Source organism: Chrysemys picta, chromosome 15 (assembly GCF_011386835.1).
Source record: "Chrysemys picta bellii isolate R12L10 chromosome 15, ASM1138683v2, whole genome shotgun sequence".
Taxonomy (NCBI): Eukaryota; Metazoa; Chordata; order Testudines; family Emydidae; genus Chrysemys; species Chrysemys picta.
In genome coordinates, this window is record NC_088805.1 from 1795563 (window position 1) to 1815158 (window position 19596).

General features: G+C 55.2%; 1 protein-coding gene across 1 annotated transcript in view; it reads right to left on the reverse strand.

The window, feature by feature from the left end:
• CABP7 (calcium binding protein 7) overlaps positions 1–18117 on the reverse strand; it is a 75673-nt gene extending 57556 nt beyond the window's left edge. Inside the window, exon 1 of the mRNA XM_005278821.4 lies at positions 17425–18117. Within this exon, the coding sequence (XP_005278878.1) occupies positions 17425–17533 (109 nt within the window). The 5' untranslated portion in view covers positions 17534–18117. The remainder of the gene's footprint in view (positions 1–17424) is intronic.
• Between the last annotated feature and the right edge of the window lie 1479 nt (positions 18118–19596).

Here is a 19596-nt window from a genome sequence, read left to right on the forward strand (position 1 = left end):
GAGAGTCTGTGGCGGGAGGGGATGACAGGAGGGGTGGGGAGTAGAGATTCCCTTCCCTTTCCTTCCTCATTGTGTTGATACCCTCCTCCAGTGCAAGTAATGTCTTAGTCTGTGAATCGTCTATGATGAGGAGCTGTCTCTGGCTGCAGTGTAGTATTACTCTTCCAAGGTGCGCAGATGGCATTAAGATGCAAGCACATGGCAGAGTTCTGTGTACATATCACCTTTCAAGGGTGCTAGCGTTAAAATTCAGACTCTGAATTGCCAGTGTTTGGTTTTTGACCAGAAAGTCCAGTCGAAAAGGGGACCTGGCAGTGTCCGGTCAGCACATCCGTCCTGCCTGGCCCCTGAGCTCCTGGCTGGTGAGAAGAGAGCAAGCTCTGAGCATGCCAGCAAGGCTGCAGGAAGGAAGGGGGCAGCCCGCTACCTGTGGGGCGCAGATGTTGGGAGAGGGGCTGTTTGGAAAGCAGACCCTGGTCCCACTCCACTTGCCTGGAACTGGCTGCAGAGGGGCCCAGGCTTGGCACGTTCTGTGGGGCCGCTTCCCCTAAAGGGCCGGGCTGGGCTGCCAATCCTGGCTCCATACACGACGAGATCACCACCCAGGCAGAAATTGGCAGGCTCGGGGCCTTTACAGCCAGCCCGCCGGAGCCGCAGCTGAGGTAGCCCGGGAACCGGGGCCTCAAGAGCCCCTCACCGTGGGATGCGGAGGAACCAGGAACAGAGGCTCATTAAACCCCTTGGGAGAAGCGGGGAGACCCCAGAATCAATATTTCTGTGTAAGTTTTCTGAAGCCAGCCAGGGAGAGTGGGTCGCAGCTGCCAGGGGGGTGGCTACAAACAATGGGGCAAGTTCCACAGGTGGAAGCAAGCAGCTCCCTCCTCCCAGTTCCACGGACCCAGATGAGCAGGGGATGCCTGGGCATGTTTGGGACTGTCCCTTATCTCAGTCCTGGGGGCCTGGAGCAGCTGGTGTGGGGGAGCTGGGAGTCAGGACTCCTGGGTTCTCTCCCTGGCTCTGGGAGGGGAGTGGGAGCCAGTGGGTTAGAGCAGGGGGGCTGGGACTCAGGGCTCCTGATCTCCATTCCTGGCTTAGAGAGGAGAATGGTGTTTTGTGCTTAGAGTGGGGCGGGGGGAGCTGGAAGTCAGGACTAGTGGGTTTTATCCCTGGGCCCTGGCTCTGGGATGGGAGTGAGGGCTGGAAGCTAGGACTCCTGGGTTCTATTCCCAGCTGCTCCACAGACTTCTTGTGTGACTTGAGTGAGTAGCTTATGGAGAGAGCCTCCCTCCCTGCATCTAACTGGTGGGGTGGGGAGAGTATGGTGGTCCCCGAGCTGGGCGCAGTGCGTGGGGGACAGAGAGGAGTGAGCGGAGGGTGGGATCTTGGGGGAGGGAGCAGGGGGCGGGGCCTCAGGGGAGGGGGCAGAGCAGGGGTGTCCAGTTTTCAGAAATTGGAAAGTTGGCAACTTTAATTCAGAGTTAAGGTTGCTCTGCCATAACAACACAGAATCACACTCAAATAACCTCAACAACCTTAACTCTGCCCCTGCAGTGGGGTGACAATGCAATGCAACATTCTCAGATTGATTTGGAAGCTATTGCCTAATGTTAGATTCCCCTGGGGTTTAAGGAGGCCTGTGGGCTCAGCTTGCTGTCTGTAAAGGAAAGAAGACAGGAGAGAGATGGGGAAATAGTTTACTTGATTTATACCTGAGCTGCCCAGGTCTTGCTCATGAACATCTGGCCTGGGAGCATGCTAGACACTGTTTGCTGTTGGCAAATAGCAGTATCATAATGGACATGACCAAAGTCTGTGATTAATAACATGTAAGGTGGGGGAGGAATGGCCTTATAATTCAGTTCTACCTTGATGTACAGCTCAGCCAGGAACTTGCCTGCTTAAATCTGGTGCTGAGGGAATACCTTTAATAATGCAAGACACCTGAAAAAATGATGTAGCTGTCTGTGATTGAATTAAGAACACACAACGCTTGAACTCCTACCTCTCGAAAGTGGAGCAGAGTGCTCGGAAATGAAAAGTGCTTTCCCCGCTGTGTGTGGTGACAGCGTGTATGAAGCGAGTAACTTGGATGTGTGCATAAAAGGTGAATCTGCACTGGAGTGCCTTTTCATGTAGGTTTGTTACAGCCCAATTCCTGCTCTAGTATCACAACCGCTTTGCTTACTCTTCCTAAAGACTGTTGAGAGAGAGAGAGATCTTTCTTCCTTTTTCTGGCAAGGTGGCTGCAGCCTTTGGCTGGTTTGCCTGGAAAAGACCTGCTCCTCCAGGGAGTTCTCAGACTGTTCTGACGTCCAACCAGCTGGTCAGTCACCCAGCTTCTGATGGGGAAGTTACTTGGCAAAGGATGGTGGATCTGCTGGAACCAGTGGCTGGTCTGGAGACTGATGTGGGATGATGAGAGTTCATGAGCCTTGTTCCTGTGGTATCTGGGGCACTGGGCCACAGAGAAGAAAGTACTTAGAGTGGGAAAAGTAGCTTGGGAACTGTGCTAGAGGGTAGATCCATTAGCCTCTGCATGGATCACATCCTCTGCCATTCCCAACCGCATAACTTCTCCATGGCAACTCTAGGCATTGCGTACCTAGCAAGGCAGCGTGACGTACGGGTTTAACATACCCTGCTTCTTTCAATGCAATTCAGCAGCTGGAGACAAGGAAGAGAAGCCAGCAATGACAGCTGCCATCTTGGCTGACATACCTGGGATTGGACTAGGACTCTCTAGACCGGGGGGGGCGGGCAAACTTTTTGGCCCGAGGGCCTCATAGGGGTTGCAAAACTGTATGGAGCGCTGGGTACGGAAGTCTGTGCCTCCCCAAACAGCCTGACCCCCGCCCCCTAGCCACCCCATCCCACATCCCACCCCCTGACTGCCCCCCTCAGAACTCCCAACCCATCCAACCCCCCCTGCTCCTTGTCCCCTGACCGCACCCTCCCGGGACCCCCTGCCCCTAACCACCCCCTGGGACCCCACCCCCTATTCAACCCCCCCGCTTCCTGACTGCTCTGACCCCTATCCACACCCCCGCCCCCTGACAGGCCCCCTGGGACTCCCATGCCTATCCAACCCCCGCACCCATTCCCCATCCCCTGACCGCCCCCCCCAGAACCTCCACCCCATCCAACTGCCCCCTGCCCCCTGACTGACCCCCAGGATGCCCCGCTCCCTGCCCCCTTACCATGTCAGAGCCAGCCACGCCACCGCACTGCCCGGCAGAAGCGGCGGGCCAGAGCACTGGCAGCGTGGCGTGCTGAGGCTGTGGGGGAGGGGGGAGAGCAAGGGAGGGGTCGGGGTCTAGCCTCCCCGGCCAGGAGCTCAGGGGTTGGGCAGGATGGTCCGGCGGGCTGTAGTTTGCCCACCTCTGCTCTAGAGCTAAACACATGAGCTGCTACAGATTGAACGAAAGAGCCACATCTCCACAGCTGCTGACTGAGACACTCATAACCTCTGCAGATCAGCACAGGGGGCGACCTGTAATACACCCACCAGTAGGTTACATGAGCACCATGTGAGCAGCCAGCTCTCCATAGACCAGCAGTAAGAGCTGCCTGGATCACGGTTTGGAATCCCCTATTCGAGGCCGGCTGCTTTATGGGCTCAGCGGCCCCCCTTTTTTAGTCCACGGGGACGGACAGTCGTTATAAAGCTGTGTGCTTCAGGCATAAACCAACTTCTAACGAACGGGTCAGGAGGGGACTTCCTTTAGAGGCAGGCGATGGCATAACTACCTTCCTCGGAAGCAGCTGGTAACAGCCAGTGTTGGGGCCAGGAGCCTGCTCCGGTCTCTTCGATGGCAGCTCCTGTGTCTGAGGCAGTATTTTAGTGGCCTGGTATCTGGTGTTTGGCCAGGGAGGGTGCCGTGCCTTTGATATGGGGATATTCTCGGGTCTCCCTTAGGGTACATGGCAACTGGGGAAAAGCCTCCCCCAGACAGCTCGACAATTGCTTTCCCTGGGGGATTTTAGATGCCTGCTGCGCTGGCAGACAGAATGAGGAAATCAGAAGGATTAAGGTCATTCAAAATATATTTAAGGGCAGTTTGAAGCTGAGGAGCTGTGGGATGTTTGGGGGATCTTGATTTGACAGGAGATGGGGCTTTTCCGTTTTGGGGAGCGGAATCATGTAGTTCAGTAGATAATCATTGCTACTGATATTACAGCAACCCTTAGGGGCCACATGTAGGATCAGGGCCACGCTGTGCCGGGCGCTGCACATACCCCTGGTAAGAGACAATCCCTGCCCGAAGAGCTTGTAGTCTCCATATACAAGACAGACAAAGTGTGGGAGGGAAAGGAGAGGTGCTAGGACTTGCCTGAGTTCATGTGGTAGAGGAAAGAATAGAATCCTGGGCTCTTGATTCCTAGTTTAGGGCTCTATGCACTAGACTGTACGACCTCCAGCAGAAAAGATACCATGGTGATAGGACATTGTGCCTGCAGCCCATAGCATTCCCGGATCCTTGTTTGGTTGGCAGGGGGCACTGGAGATAGAATATTGTGCTAATGATTTAGTGCTGAGAGAGGTTCAGATGTGACAAGGTAATAATCTAGTCTTACCTAACAGGCCCTAGGACTTCCCTGAGTGAATTCCAGGTTGAAGAAGAGCAGATCTCAGAAAAACAGCCCATCTGGATTTAAAAATTGCCAGTGATGGAGAATCTGCCACATCTTTGGGTGAATTGTTCCAATGGTTTATTACCCTCACTGTCAAAAATGGTGCTTATTTCAAGGCTGAATTTTGTCTAGCTTCAGTGCCCAACCATTGGATCTTTTGAGTGCTAGACTGAAGAGGCCTCTGTTATCAAATGTCTGTTTCTACGAAGGATTTTTTTTTCTAGAGCAGGAGGCAGATTGGGAGCCTCCTAGATGGAGAGGTGGGAGCTGACCCTGTGGAGCTCAGTGGTCACTACAGTAATTTTCAGGACATTTGTATGGAGCATTGTTTAATAGTTTGCTGGGAATTGGGAGGCTCTTTGCTCCAGGCTGAGCAGGGAGTAAACAGGGAGGTTTAGGTGAAGAAGGGGATGGGTTCAATACTGGAAGGGAAAGGTGGAATCATCAATATTTGCTTAGGACCAAAGGACAAGAGACTGCTGCATCCTGAAGTGGGGTTTCCTTTCTCTGTGACATCACAATGTGTTGTCCTGGAAACAGTGATCTCACAAAGCCGCATTATGACATCACTGCTGGGTCAAGCAGTAGGAGCGGAAAGAGAGAGAGAAATTAAAAGAAAGGGAGAGACAGAGAGAAGAGTGAACAAATGTGAGCAGAGGCCAATCTGCCATGAAGCAAGAGGTAGGAGAGAGAGAGGCACAAGACAGGGACATGCGGATAAGAGAGAAAAGTGAATTAGTGAAAGAGACTGTTCATGAGAGTGCATGAGAGAGACACTTGTGCAAGCAGCTGCTCCTTGGGTGATTAGCGGGGGATTGTTAGAGTCCATCTACACGGCAATAAAACCTGTGACAGGACCACGGCTGGCCTGGCTCAGCTGACTCGGGCTCTGGCAGTGGGGTTATAAAATTGCAGTGTAGACGGTTGGGCTCAGGGACTCCACGAGGGGAGAGGGTTCCGGAGCCCGAACGTCTGCACTGCTATTTTTTGACCCGCAGCCAGAGCCCCCTGAGCCTGTCAGCTGAGCCCGGCTCGGGGCCGTGGTGCCCTGGGGTTCTTGTCGCAGTGTGGATGTACAATGGAAGGCTGGGCCAGGAACAGGAATCTGTCTGAAGTGAGTGTTTATGAGTGAGGGAAAAGCCATTCATCACCTGAGGTTCACACCTGACCCCTTCAATGCCTCTGGTTCCCCTTAACCCACCTCTGCAGCCATTCCTGGCCCCTCCCTCCCTTCGTGGGTTGTTCCACATCCTCTTTCTTGAACCTCCAGGGGGGCGAGGGAGGTGGGAACAGCTAAGCTCTCACCATTGGCATGTCTCTGACTGAACGGATGGGAGAAGCAGGTCAGAGTGATTGGGCCTCTGCTCCAGGGTGGGATACAGACGGCAGTAAAATCTGATTCTCCTCCCACAAGAGCTAGTGATGGGCAGGGCCGGCTTTAGGCCGATTCCCCCGAATCGGACCTCGCGCCCAGTGGTGAGCTGGAGCTGGTTCCCAAGCTCCGGCAGCTGTCCACCCCGCCCCCAGCCCCAGCTCACCTCCCCCTCCTCCCCTGAATGCTCCACCCCCCTTCTCCTCCCCCTCCCCTGCTTCCCACGAATCAGATGTTCATGCGGGAAGCCTGGAAACAAGCAGCGGCAGGTAAGCTGGGGTGGGGGTGGGGGGCGCGAGGAGGGCTCCAGGGAGGCGCAGCCCAGTCCGGCTCCAGTCGAGCGGCTCCGGCCCGGCCCCAGCCAAGCGGCTCCGGCCCCGCAGCATCTGCAATTCTGTTTCTTCTGGGACAGGGACAGTGGTAATTAGTGACCAAAAGGCCCCTTTAAAGCAAAGGATCATTTATCTAGAACAAGAGCACTCTAGAGAGAACAGACCTTAAACACAAACCAGCCTCAAGGCACTGCCTGCTGTTCCCTACGGCGTCTCTCTCTCTTTGTACCAGCCTGCCTAGCTAGCAACTTCTGGAGTGCCGCAGCCCCCCCCCCCAACTTCTAGGAACCAAAATGCTCTTTTAATTGTGTGCAGCCCTTTGATCTGATAGGTCCCAGCACTGCAAACACCACGTGTTGGAGACAAGATGCAGGATCTTTCAAGCTAGCACCTGGACCCCATCGTCTTCCTAATGTGCACCTAAATGTTCTTAGCTGGCAAGCCACTGAGTTACTTCCCTGGTTGTTAGAATCATAGGGTTAGAAGGGACCACAAGGACCATCTGTTCTCCCCACAGTCCTGGTAGAAGGTGGATCAGACTCACACAGGAAAGCTTTATAACCCACTATAAAATAGTTTCCCTTTGCTGACCTGGTCACACACAGTGTTCATAAAACGACTGCAGATTATTACATCTCGGCTCCACTTCTGTCACAACTGGCATCTGGCACCACCAGCCCGGGTGTGTTAGCAGTCGCAGCCCCCTCAGCTACACAGCCAGATGGGGACCATAGGATCACAATGGCCAGTAGCCTTAGTTCCTAAGCTGGAGACGGGAGCGTCACTAGCCCTTTAAGAGGGAAGAGGCCAATGCACCTGTGACTGGTCAGCTGACTCCCCAGTTAGGTTTAAAAGAGAACACCTGGGCTTGGCTACAGAAGGAGGAGATGTTGAAGAGGTGCTAGGGACAGGTAGTAGCAGGAAAGAACTGGCGAGAGTTGTTTGGGAGAGCACTACAGGAGACTTGCTAGAGACAGCTGAACTGCAGCGGAGCGGCTGGGGAGTGCTGCCCAGAGCTGGGGACCCGATGAGCAGCAGGCTGGGGCTGTGGCAAAAGGGGCCGCTCCAGCGCCATCAGGGGAAGCAGAGTTCAGCAGCAAGAGAGTGGATTTGGGAGGGATGTGCCCTGAGCAGGGGTAGGACTCCCTGCCTGGGGAGTGGGACACTGCGGAGCTCTCCTGGGGACACCTGACTGGGGGCTGTGGAGACTGGTTGCTCTCAGGTTGGGGGTTTGGCTAGTGGGGGCCCTGCATCAGGAATGGGAACACAGTGCTGCTGTTGATGTGGGGGTCTGGAGGTAGTGCCCCTGCAGAGACAATGGAAAAGTAGTTGTACCTTTGTATGTTTATGGTGGGTGTGTCAAGAATGGCTTTGCTACAAAGGTTTGGGGAACTACTGCCCTGGTGTACCTGAACAGATTATGCACAGAGAAGGGACTTTGTAATGGACAATGAGAGATTGTTCCTTTCATGGGGAAATTGAGGCAGGCAGACTTGTTGGTCTGCCACTGGAGTGTGTGCAAAGGAGGCTGCCTACAGGTAGCAAGCTCTTTCCTGGGAAGAATGGAAATAACAGTGGGAGCCAATGGGAGTCCTGGTGGGGTGGAGCTAAAAAGCAGGTGGTGCCCTAAGTTGGCACCAAAAACCAAGGGGTTGCTTTGGACAATTTGATGATAGAGGTCATTTTCCCCAAGGTTACATGCAGTCGCTGTGCTGTGCACTGCTGAGCTCCAAAGGGCAGGTTTTTAAAGATAAGCCTGGTCTTAGCTAACTCAGGGCATCGATGGCAGGGTGAGGATTGGAACTCGAACCCACGCCGGCGCATGCCACATCCTAGCTCCGTCAACAGCGGCCAGGCAGCCAGCGCTAGCCCCACCCTCTTGCTCTCCACCTCTGCTCTGGGCTCCATTAGGCTCAGCTTTCACCCTCCCTCCGGCTGGATGGTACCTGACTTCCTAAGCACCCCATTGAGCTCAGTGGGTCTCCTCATGGGGGGAGGGGCTCCATGGAGACAGCAAGGGGACCTGAATCAGGGCCCTAGGCGGTGAGTTGCCAAGGGGCCTGTGCAGTGCTGAGTCTAGCAGTGTCACCACTGAAATGCTTGTTGTTAATAACGAATCACGAAGAACGCTGGAGGCCCTGCTCTGGGACAGCAGCTCCCGTTAGCCTCTGTGGGGGCTAGCAATGTCAGTGAGTGAATACAGCCCCAGGGGCTACTGGCCCCTAGTCACACTGCCTCAGCTGTGTGCAGGTGTTTCTCCTGCTCTCTCCTTAGCAATTCCCAGGGCTGGGCCCAGCAATTGCTGGGGAGGGGAGAGAGACACACCGTCCACATTGGTAGCCTGAACCTTCAGAATTGGGACCTACCTTTAGGTTTGAAATGTTGGCTTTGACCCCTGTGTGCCTCAATCCCCCCATCTGAAATATGGCACTAATACTTCCCCACCTCCCTGGGGGTTGTGAGGATTAATTAGCTGATGTCTGTAAGTAACTTGAAGATGCCAAGTGTAATGATCTGAGCTTCATTAAAATGATTGATCATTTCCTTTGTGCTGCTGGTGTGCCTGGCACTTCGACATAAGAGAAGGCACCGTCTCTGTCACTGATTTGTACTGTGTGTCCTGGCCCCTCTGCCTCTATGCCTGCTCCTAACTCATCCATATGCAACAGTTTGCCGATGCCAAGGAGCTGAGGCCTAATTGAATTGATCCTGCTGATGTATTTATATCAACAAATGGCTGCTACAAAACACAAAGTCAAACAGCGAGACCAGGCAGGCGGGAGTGTCCATGAACCTGGATTATCTGCTTCTTCCCCGTGTGCTATGGTGGTGAGGGCTGTATAAGAACTAGACTAGAATAGAAATTCTACTCGGTTACCCTCCCGCGGAGTTGGAAAACATCTGGCAAAGGGAAATCACCACAGTACAGATCTTTGTTCCCCTGCTAGTGGCTGGACACATAGTGTTATCGGTGTCTTCTACTGCCACCAAGTCAGTGGGCCTGCACCTTTAGCTCTAGCAGTAGAGGCTCATACTTTTAATTGAGAGGTCCTAGGTTCAGGTCCCTCAGGTGACCCCTTCAGGGGGTCATTGTCAGAAGTGCCCCGTGCTGGGATTTGGACCTGTAACTCTCAGGACAAGATTTCCTAGCCAGGGAGAGTGTTTAATCCAGGGGTGGGCAAACTTTTTGGCCTGAGGGCCACATCTGGGAATAGAAATTGTATGGCAGCCCACAAATGCTCCCAAAATTGGGGTTTGGATGTGGGAGGGGCTGAGGGCTGTGGTTGGGGGTGCAAGCTCTGGGGTTAGGCCAGAAATGATGAGTTCAGGGTATGGGAGGGGGCTCTGGTCTGGGGAGTGGGGTGCAGGGGAGGTGAGGGCTCTGACTGGGGGTGTGGACTCTGGTGGGACTGGGATCAGGGGTTTGGGGTGCAGGAAGGTGCTCTAGGCTAGGACCAAGGGGTTTGGAGGGCAGGAGGGGGATCAGGGCTGCAGCAGGGCAGGCTGCAACCAATGGGAGCTGCAGAGGCTGTGCTTGGGGTGCAGAGCGGAGGCCCCTGGCTGCCCCTATGCATAGGAGGTGGAGCGGGGCCATGCTGCTGCTTTTGGGAGCAACATGGAGTGGCCCCTGACCCTGCTCCTTGGCTGGAGTGTGGCAAGTCCCAGACCCCGCTCCCCAATGGGAGCTCAAGGGCCGGATTAAAATGGCTGGTGGGCCAGATCCGGCCCATGGGCTGTAGCTTGCCCACCCTTGGAATCCCTGCTAACTCAGGAGCTATGCGGTGAGTCTGATTTAAACACAAACGTCCTTCATAGCATGGTTCCAAGGAGCTGATGTGTTGTGCCAAGGGGCCTCTCAGTGGCCGGAATGTCCTGATTGCTGTGAGAACACTGCCCTGAGCAGCCCATTGTCTTCTGCGCTGGCACCTTCCCTCCTTGCAGAGCCTGAGGATGTCCTGCCACCCCTGAGCTAAGGAGCAAGTCCCCCCAAAGAAAGGGGTGTCCTACCCAAACACTGAGAGATTGCCGTGCAGATGGGAGCATGTCCAGGCAGAGGAACACCAGGGAGTTGGTAATGTTCCCCACTCCTCCAGCTCAGGGCACCCCAGCAGCCACCACCAAGCTGTTGTCTGATAAATGCCTACGCCTTCCAATACCCTGGCATTTAGTTCACTTAGGAACATAGGCAGGTCTACCTAGTTCTGTTTTCTCTCTCCATCAGTGGCCAGCACAATGTGTTTCAGCAGAAGGTGTAAGAACCCAGTAGTAGCAGGTATGGGATAATCTGACCCCATGTTAGATTTGACCCTGGTCTGTAATAGTCACAGATCAGCTTAAGCCCTGAAGCACCAGGTTTTATCTTTCTTCCACAATTGTTATAATTAGTTAGGATAACTTTGCATATTCTCACTGTCCATATACATGCCCAATCCCTTTTTGACTCATGCTATAAATTCTTGGCCTTGACTGTTTCCAGTGGCAGTGAGTTCCACAGTCTGAATATGCATTGTGTGAAAATTGCTTGGTTTTGACCCCTACCCCCATCTCATTGTTTGTCCCCTTGTTCTTGTGTTAGGAAACAGAGAACAAACGCACCAAATCTCCCTTCTCTAGCCAGGTTTCAGAGTAGCAGCCATGTTAGTCTGTATCCGCAAAAAGAACAGGAGTACTTGTGCCACCTTAGAGTAACAAATTTATTAGAGCATAAGCTTTCATGGGCTACTGCATCCGAAGAAGTGGGCTGTAGCCCACGAAAGCTTATGCTCAAATAAATGTTAGTCTCTAAGGTGCCACAAGTACTCCTGTTCTTCTCCAGCCAGTCACTATTACATAGACTCTGGTCCCCCTTATTCCTCTCCTGTCTAAAGGAAATGATTCCAGTCTTACAATCTCTTCTAAGATAAATACTCTGATCTGGGACCCCTTTAGGAGGAGGAATTTAATCAGTGCCCTGGTGTGAACTGGCCGGGGTGGCTCCTTTCATTGCTGATTTAAAAGAAGGAAAGGTGATGTGAGGGGCAGCGCTGTCTAGTAGGTTGAGCACGGGGCTGGGTGGAGCTAGATGCCCAAAGCACCAGCGGTTCCATTCCTGGTTCTGTCAATGGCCTGCTGGGTGACCTTGAGCAAGTCACTTCATATCATGTGCCTCGGTTTCCCCATCTGTAACACAGGGATAACACTTGCTGCCCTCACAGGGGAGGCCTGGCTTATGATTCCGCCAGGATATGGAAATGGGGGATTAGGTTTGCGAAGCCAACCAGGGGTTTTAGAGACACAACCCCCATGACAAGGACTAGGAGCTGGTGGCTAGTCAGAAAGCTTGCCCGTAAAGCGCATTGGGCTGTGCGAGGTGGGGCAGCACTGGGGTAGTCATGGAATTCGGCCATAAAGAAAGATTGGGGACAGCAAAGGAAGGGCTCTAAGGTAGGTGACTTTTGGATCTGTGAAGCCACGTTCCTGCCTGGATGGGCTGGTTTGAAAGCTCTCTGCCCAGTGCAGGGCTCCAGAGAGGGGCACAGGTGGGGAAGGGAGGCTGTACTGAAAGAGGGGTAGAGCAGGGAATGTGGGGCATAGGTCATACCTGAAGGGAGAGGGTCAATCAGGGACTGCATGCAGGAGGGGTAGAGGGCATGGGACCAGGAAGTGAGGTTCTATTGCATATGGGAGGGCTTAGACAGGACAGCTGCTCTGAAGCAATGGTTCAGCCTCACCTTGGCTGCTGCATTCAGCCTGGCCCCTCCACTCCAGAAGGATGAGCAGAGAAGACGCTGCAGTGGAAATGTTCAGAGGTGTCTGGGATGGGGGTGGGTGGGGGTGGGGAATATGTCTGAGGAGACAAGGCTGTTTAGGTGGGAAAGGCAGAGAGGGGGAAGAGACAGGACAGAGGGCCAGATAATGAGGGATGGCGGTGACATGGCTGGCTGAGAGCATCTGGCCACCCCCTCCCCTGGGGACAGTGAAAAGGAAATGTATGTGTTTCACAAAAATGTGACTGACCTGGGGCAGGATGGGAGACTGCCTCAGGGTTAGGCATTAATCTATGCAGAGACACTGTGAATGCTGTTAACTCCTCCAAATTACAGTAGCAGCTAGAGACCTTAGCCATGATCCAGGCCCCATTGTGCTCGGCACTGTGCAGTTAGATCCATTCCTTGCCCTGGAGAAGTTACAGTCCAAATAGAGAAGAGACAGGGAGCATCCCAAGGTCCAAGGAGGCTAAGTGACTTATCCAAGGTCATGCAGGGGGTCAGTGGCAGAGATGAGAATTGAGTCCAGATCTCCTGAGTCCCAGCTGGGAGCCTTAACTATGGGATTGTCCTTCCTTGCAGTCTAATTTTGAGACCATGCACCAAACTCTTCCTCATAGAAGCCCCCTGGCTTCAGCAGGCTTCTAGCACGGAGGCATTTGACCCCAGTGGTTCAGCTGCTGTATTCCTGGGTTGTTGGGCTCCTGCTCCATTTAAAGAGGGAGATTGGAAGTGAAAGGAGCAGAGATGGAGCGGAGAGAAAGAAATGGGGGTGAGCAGGAAGCAAGAATCAAAGGCAGAGTGTGAGCTTAGGAGCGGCAAGGAGGAACAGGAGAAGCAGCCTGGATAGCATATGGCTCCCACGCTAACGTAGAGTGCAGGCTCTCTTCAGAGTGAAACACAGGTTTCTACAAAACCCAAATTGCACTAGAACATGAACCCAGGTTAAGGTGACACAGAAAGACCCAGGCTTCCCAAGCACCAGGGAACCTCACCACTTTCTGCAAAGATCACGAACCCCTAAACTCCACATCTAGCATTCCCCATCTACTTCTGTGCAGGTGAGGCCAGGCTGGGGGAGCAGCAAAGAATGCACCTCAGCACAGCATAATGAGATGGGTTATGGGGGCTTCGCATCAGGCATTGAACAGCCCTGGAGACTCGACACCATACGGATGGAGCCATCAGCCGGTTGGACTGCATGGACCATCGGTCTGGTCCAGTACAGCGGAGAGATGGGACATTGCTCTAGAGGGTCCAAATGGTCTGTGCCAAGCAGTTCTATGTTCCTCAAGTCCCATGATTCAGGGAGGGAATGGGCAAGTTGTACCATATCCACAAAAGAGCAGGGGGAGACTTTAGAAGGTGGAGGGGAGGATCATTTTCATGAGGGAAGAGAGAGAGAGGGCTCTGAAGTTCCTGGCACTCCAGCTCCTGACGTGCCTATGGTGATCCAGCTGCTCAGGAATCCTCCAATGCCAAGCTTGCCAGCAGCCTGGTAGGGACAGAGCAGGGAACAAGCTTCATGGGTGTCACCTGCCCCATTGCTTCCCTGAGTGAAATCAAACAGCCCGGAGGAACCTTGCTATTGGTTGGGATGTTTTCTCCTTTAGGGGCTGCCTATGCTGCATGTGCAGGCATCCCCGAGTTAGCTTGCTAAAAATAACAGCGTAGCCATGGTGTGGCAGGCGCTGGCATGGGTGAGGTGCCCAAGTATGTCCCTAGGGTCGCAGGTGGGATTGTACTGGGCAGCTCGGCTGTGCTGCTGCCTGTGCCATCCTGGCTACACTGCTGGTGTTTAGTGAGCTAGCTGGGATGTGCCAGCCCATGCTGCAGTGTGGCCATCCTCCATGCAGGTTGCAGACCTGGCCAGCGCATGGCAATTTGTTCTGTGACAACACTTGTGGTTTTGAGATGTGCCTGTTCCACATGGGAATGAAACTAAAACCTAACCAATGTTTTCGCAAAGCGGGTTTGTGTTGAAACATCTCTTCTGCACTTGAAAAGCACTGGCTGTCCATTCTGCCTGCTCTCTTCCTCTCTCTGAACAGAGGTGAGCAGAGCATCTCTGGGCTACAGATAGCTTCCTATTCAAATCTACCTTGAGACCAGGATGCCTGGGGAACGCTGTGGCCATATGTCCGCGAAAAGATCGTTCTGACCAGCCCTAGGATTTAGCACCGGGGAGAGTACCTGGGGGAAGCGGGGGGCTCTCCAGCCACAGGACAGAGAATAGCAGGGCCAGCTTCTCTGCACCCAACCTCACCCCTGTGCCTCAAGCCTACCCTGCCCACTTCTGGGGTACCTCAGTCTCTGTGATCCTATTGGTACTTGGCCCCTGTGCTCAATCTGTCTGCAAGGAGCTGGGGATGTTTCTGCCTGGTGCACACCTGTTCACCAGGCATTAAACTGAGATCCCCCCCAACTCATTGCACATAAGACATCCAAAGGGGACGTTTCAATATCAGCTGTGTGGGCATAGCAGGGTTTACAGGGGCAGAAGCACCACTTCCTGCCAGGCATTTCTGGGCAGGTTGGGTTCAAGCAGCAGGGGGGAGGGTGGTTTGCCTGCAAACTAGCCCTTGGCAGAGGTGGTGAAGGAGGTGCCAGCTGGGGGTGTGTGAGTAGGAATGGGATGGAGAAAGCTTTATAGGGCCCCTACGCTCGGTGCTTGCTCCCTCCTGTGTCTGCTTTGGAAATCGGAGGAAGAGAATCCCTGTTGGAATTAACAGTGGGAGAGCAACGGAAAACACAGCCACTGCGACCCAGCTGTTCTCGTGACAGGAAAGCAAGAGTCGCTCACCTTGTATCCTGACACGTTGTGATAGGAAAGCAACAGTCATGTTGCATTGTGATGGGAAAGCAAGAGTTGTGCTAGGACAGCCCCAGGCGGTCCTGTCATATTATACTAGTTAAAGAAAAGCAAAAGCCACTCTCATCATATCCTGACAGAATAGAAGAGCAGGAGCTGTTCATGTCATACGATAGAAAAGTAACAGTCACTCAGCTTATGTTGTGATTATAACAACAGCTTGTCAGTGTACTAGTGTGACAAAATGTTACACAAACACAGCTCACTGTGCTTGTGGTGTTATAGAAAAGCAACACATAAGCAACAGTTACTCATGTCTTATTCTGATACTTTATATCACAATGTATTTCTATCAGGAGGTAGCCCTGTTAGTCTGTATCCACAATAACAACAAGGAGTCTGGTGGCACCTTAAAGGCTAACAGATTTATTTGGGCATAAGCTTTCTTCACCTGAAGAAGTGGATTTTTTACCCATGAACGCTTATGCCCAAATAAATCTGTTAGTCTTTAAGGTGCCACCAGACTCCTTGTTGTTGTGATATAAAAGCACGAGTTGTGAGAAAGCAACAGCCATTTATAATTATACTGTGACGGTGTTCTACAAAAACAAGCCACGGGGGTCAGAGGCAGGAGCGCCACCGGCTTTTCTGCCGCCCTAGGCAGCGGAAGGACCCGCCGCCGAAATACCGCCGCGGTCGCTGCCCCCCAAATTGTAGTGCCCTAGGTGACTGCCTAGGTCGCCTAATGGGTTGCGCCGGCCCTGGTCAGAGGGTGATAGAAAGGTAAAAGCTGCTTATGACATAGTGGGATTGGAAAAAAAAAGGCAAGACACACCCCTGTCCTAAGATTGTGACACAATGTGCTAAGACAGCGCCAATCACCCCTGCTGTACAATTGTGATATACTGTGCTAGGCCTGCAACAATGGCTAATGACCTATGAGCGTGACCCACACCACCCTGGAGCAATGACAATTGCCCAGGCCCTGTGAGTGTGACCTACGTGGTGCTGCAACCACAATGATCGCCTGTGAGTGAGACCCACGCCATGCTGCAACCACAATGATTGTTCGTGCCCTGTGAGTGTGATCCACGCCGTACTGGGACAGTGAGGATCGGCCGTGCCCTGTGAGTGTGATCCACGCTGTACTGGGACAGTGAGGATCGGCCGTGCCCTGTGAGTGTGACCCATGCTGTGCTGGGACAGTGAGGATTGGCCGTGCCCTGTGAGTGTGACCCACGCTGTACTGGGACAGTGAGGATTGGCCGTGCCCTGTGAGTGTGACCCACGCCGTACTGGGACAGTGAGGATTGGCCGTGCCCTGTGAGTGTGATCCATGCCATACTGGGACAGTGAGGATCGGCCGTGCCCTGTGAGTGTGACCCATGCTGTGCTGGGAAATAGGGTGACCAGACTGCAAATGTGAAAAATCAGGACAGGGGTGGGGGGGTAATAGAAGCCTATATAAGAAAAAGACCCCAAAATCGGGACTGCCCCTATAAAATCGGGACACTTAGTCACCCTACTGGAACAGCAACAATTGCCCAGGCCCTGGGAGTGTGACCCAGGCCGCGCTGGGACAGCGCGGACCGACCGTGCCCTGTCACGGTGCCATTGTAGCAGCGGATCGATCGCTTGTTGCATGCGGCGCCCCACACCGAGAGCCCGGCTCCCCCGCCCCTCCCGGTTTGCGCCTCCTGCCTTGACAGCGCTTGCCCCGCACTGCCCGCAGCCGGGCGCATGGGGAGCGTGGCGGGGCTGCTTGGCTGGCGTGAGTCCGCACGGATCGAGCGGAATGCCAATGGCGGTGGCTGGCAGCCGGCGCCCGGGGCTGCAGGGCTCCCCTGCCCGCCGCGTGCCGCGGCTCGTCCCGCTTCCGCACTGGCACAGGGACAGCGGCTCCCGGCCTCTCCGGGCCCGCGCAGCGCGCCCAGCAGGGAGGCGGCTGGGTGGGGGGATCAAGTTGGAACCGCAGAGCAGCCCTGGGGCGGGGGGTGATTCCCCGGCCCCTGAGCAGTCCCCCCCCCGCCCATGATGGGAGGTCACCTCTGCTCTAGCGCTTGGCCCCCGCCCGTTGCTCCCCTTTCCTCCGCACCGGGGCTGCCCCCCCCTCCAGCCCTCTGGCGTTGGGGCGCTAATTCCTGGCACACTTGTCTGCCCCCCTGCTCCTCCTCCGCCGCGGGCACGTCCCTCCCTCCCCCGCCTGCTGGGCAGCTCGCTTGGCTCGCCCCACGGCCCATCCACGCCGGCCCCGAGTGGGACCCCCCAGCAGCCATCAATGCCCGGAGCCCCGGCCGCGCTCCGCAGGGCTGGCTCTGACGATCGCAGCGGACACGTCCCGGCCCCAGCCACTGACCGCTGCCAAACTCCGGCCGCGACTCGCTCCCAGGAAACAGGTGCTCCCCTCCCCCACCCTGTGCGGCTGCCGGGCGAAGTAACCCCGCAAAGGGAGGGAGCCCCGAGCTGCAGCCCCCGCAGCCCCTCTGCAGATCGCCGTACCGGGCTCCCCGCCGCCCCGCGGTCACTCACCCTCCAGCTCGTCCTCGGGGATCTCGACGGGGTGCTGCTCCGCGAGGATGTTGGGGACGGTGTAGATGCCCCGGTACATGAGCGCCGCGGTCACTGGGTGGAACGGCATGGTGGGAGCGGCCCGGATCCCCCGCTGGACCCCCCGCTCTCATCCGAGGCGCCCTGGCGGGGCCGGAGCGTGGGACCGGAGAGAGGGCTCCCCCCGCACCCGCCGGCCCGCGAGTCCTCCTGCCCCTCTCCGGCAAAGGCTGTGGCTGGCGAGCGGCTCCGGGCTGGCGGCGGGAGAGATGACAGCCTCGCTGACCGCCCTGCGCCCCTCCACACACACGGCTCGGGTCCCCCCGCCAAACCACGGGGCAAAATGGTCCCGCAGGCGGCTCGTTCCCGTCAAACCCAGCTCCCCATCCCGGCAGCCCCGGCCTCGGCTGCTCCCCGCGGCTCTCAGGCAGGCAGCAGGACACAGCTGGGCATCCTCCCTAGTGTTTCACCCTGGGAGTCTCAGGAGCAAGGATCCCATCTAGCCCCTGCCCAGAGGCCTCTGGGGGGCTGGCATAGCTTCGGGCCAGGTGCCGCAGGGGGGGCAGCATGGGCTGCCCCCACCCCTCCGTGCGCTAAGTTTCCCCAGCAGGAGTTCAGCCCTAGACTTGCTCTGGCAACCTCTCTCTCCAGTCTGTGCGGTGCCTGCCTCTGGCTGGCTCACGGCGCGCACATGCTCCCCCCACCGCCAAGCAAGTGAACATCTGAGCGGCCACCGCGAAACGAAGCACCGAAACCACCTGCAGGAAGCGGGAGGAAGGCCAGGGTGCACTGGCCTCTCATACCAGGCTTAGGCTGACCCCATCCCTGGAGAGGTCACTAGCTAGTGCTCCCTGGCCTTGGCTTCCTAGACTCTGTTCAGCGCAGTTCCCACAAGGTCTAGGTGCCCTCTTGCCCTGGGTCGGACCAGGCTGCCTGAGTCTGTCTTTAAACCTGGCTCCCTTTGCACGTCTCTGCAGCTGGAGCAGACAGGGGGTTTCTTGTGCCATGAGGCATCGCACCAGACGGCCTCTAGAGCCTGTCGTTGGTTGCCCGGAGCCAGGGAGTCTTTTTGTGGCAGCAAAGGAGGCTCAGAGCTCTGCCCTGGGCACTACTGGAGCGTGCCTGTTAGCACCTGGGAGAGGCCTGTGTGTAGGGAGTCACCCTGTGCAGGGCTGTGCGGGGAACACAAATACATTCCAGCAGGTGCTTCTGTGTCGAGCAGGGCCGAGTGCCCATCTCTCAGTCTCATCCTGCTGTTAATGTTTCCCCTATGTTCTCCCCAGCCAAATAGGTCACACATATCTCAAGTGTGCAGGACATGTGTGCTAGGACCCCCATCACACTGTGAATGTGGACAAGCTGTGCAGTGAGGAAGGCTAAGAACCTAGGACGGGATCAGAGGGTCCTGTGGCACCTTTAAGACTAACAGAAGTATTGGAACATAAGCTTTCATGGGTGAATGCCCACTTCATCAGACTAGGACGGGATCAGACCATCTAGCCCAGTCTCCTGTCCCCAACAGAGGTCTGTTCCAGATGCTTTGGAGGAAGTGGTGAGAAATGGGGCGTTGTGGAATGTGCATGAAGATATTTCAGTCGGATCAGTCTCACTGGCTTGCCAGGGACTGGCTGGCTCCAGGGGCCCGGCAATGGGAGGCCGAGCCCGCGCAGTTCTGTTCTGTTCTAATAGGAGCTTATGCTGTGCTCGTCACTGTAGTATCAGAGCATCTCCCAGTCGGGCGTTAAGCACTGTGACTAACACCTGTCACAAGTTTGTTCTCTCCTCCTTGCGCCAGGGGGACAAGCATGTGCAGGATGACATGGTCAATGAAACGCGTCCTGCCCCTGACGCGGAAGGTGGTGAGGTTTGGGGTGGCTCTTAGTTCCTTGGGGAGTTCATTCTACAGTCCCCATCCTGGAGCTTTAGGGCTTTTAGGTGCCCTGTTCCCAGGTTATGGAGCACCTTGAAGATCAGGACTGAGAGCTTGAACTCAGTTCAATATTCGATGGGAAGCCGGTGTAGGGAGCAGAGGACAGGTGATGTTGCAGAGGAGATGCACTGCAGCAGTAACTGCACGTCGTTACCACCTGATAGCAACTGGGTGGCTGGTGTGAAACGAGTTTGCCGGGTCTCAGTCCAGCCGCTTGTGGGTCC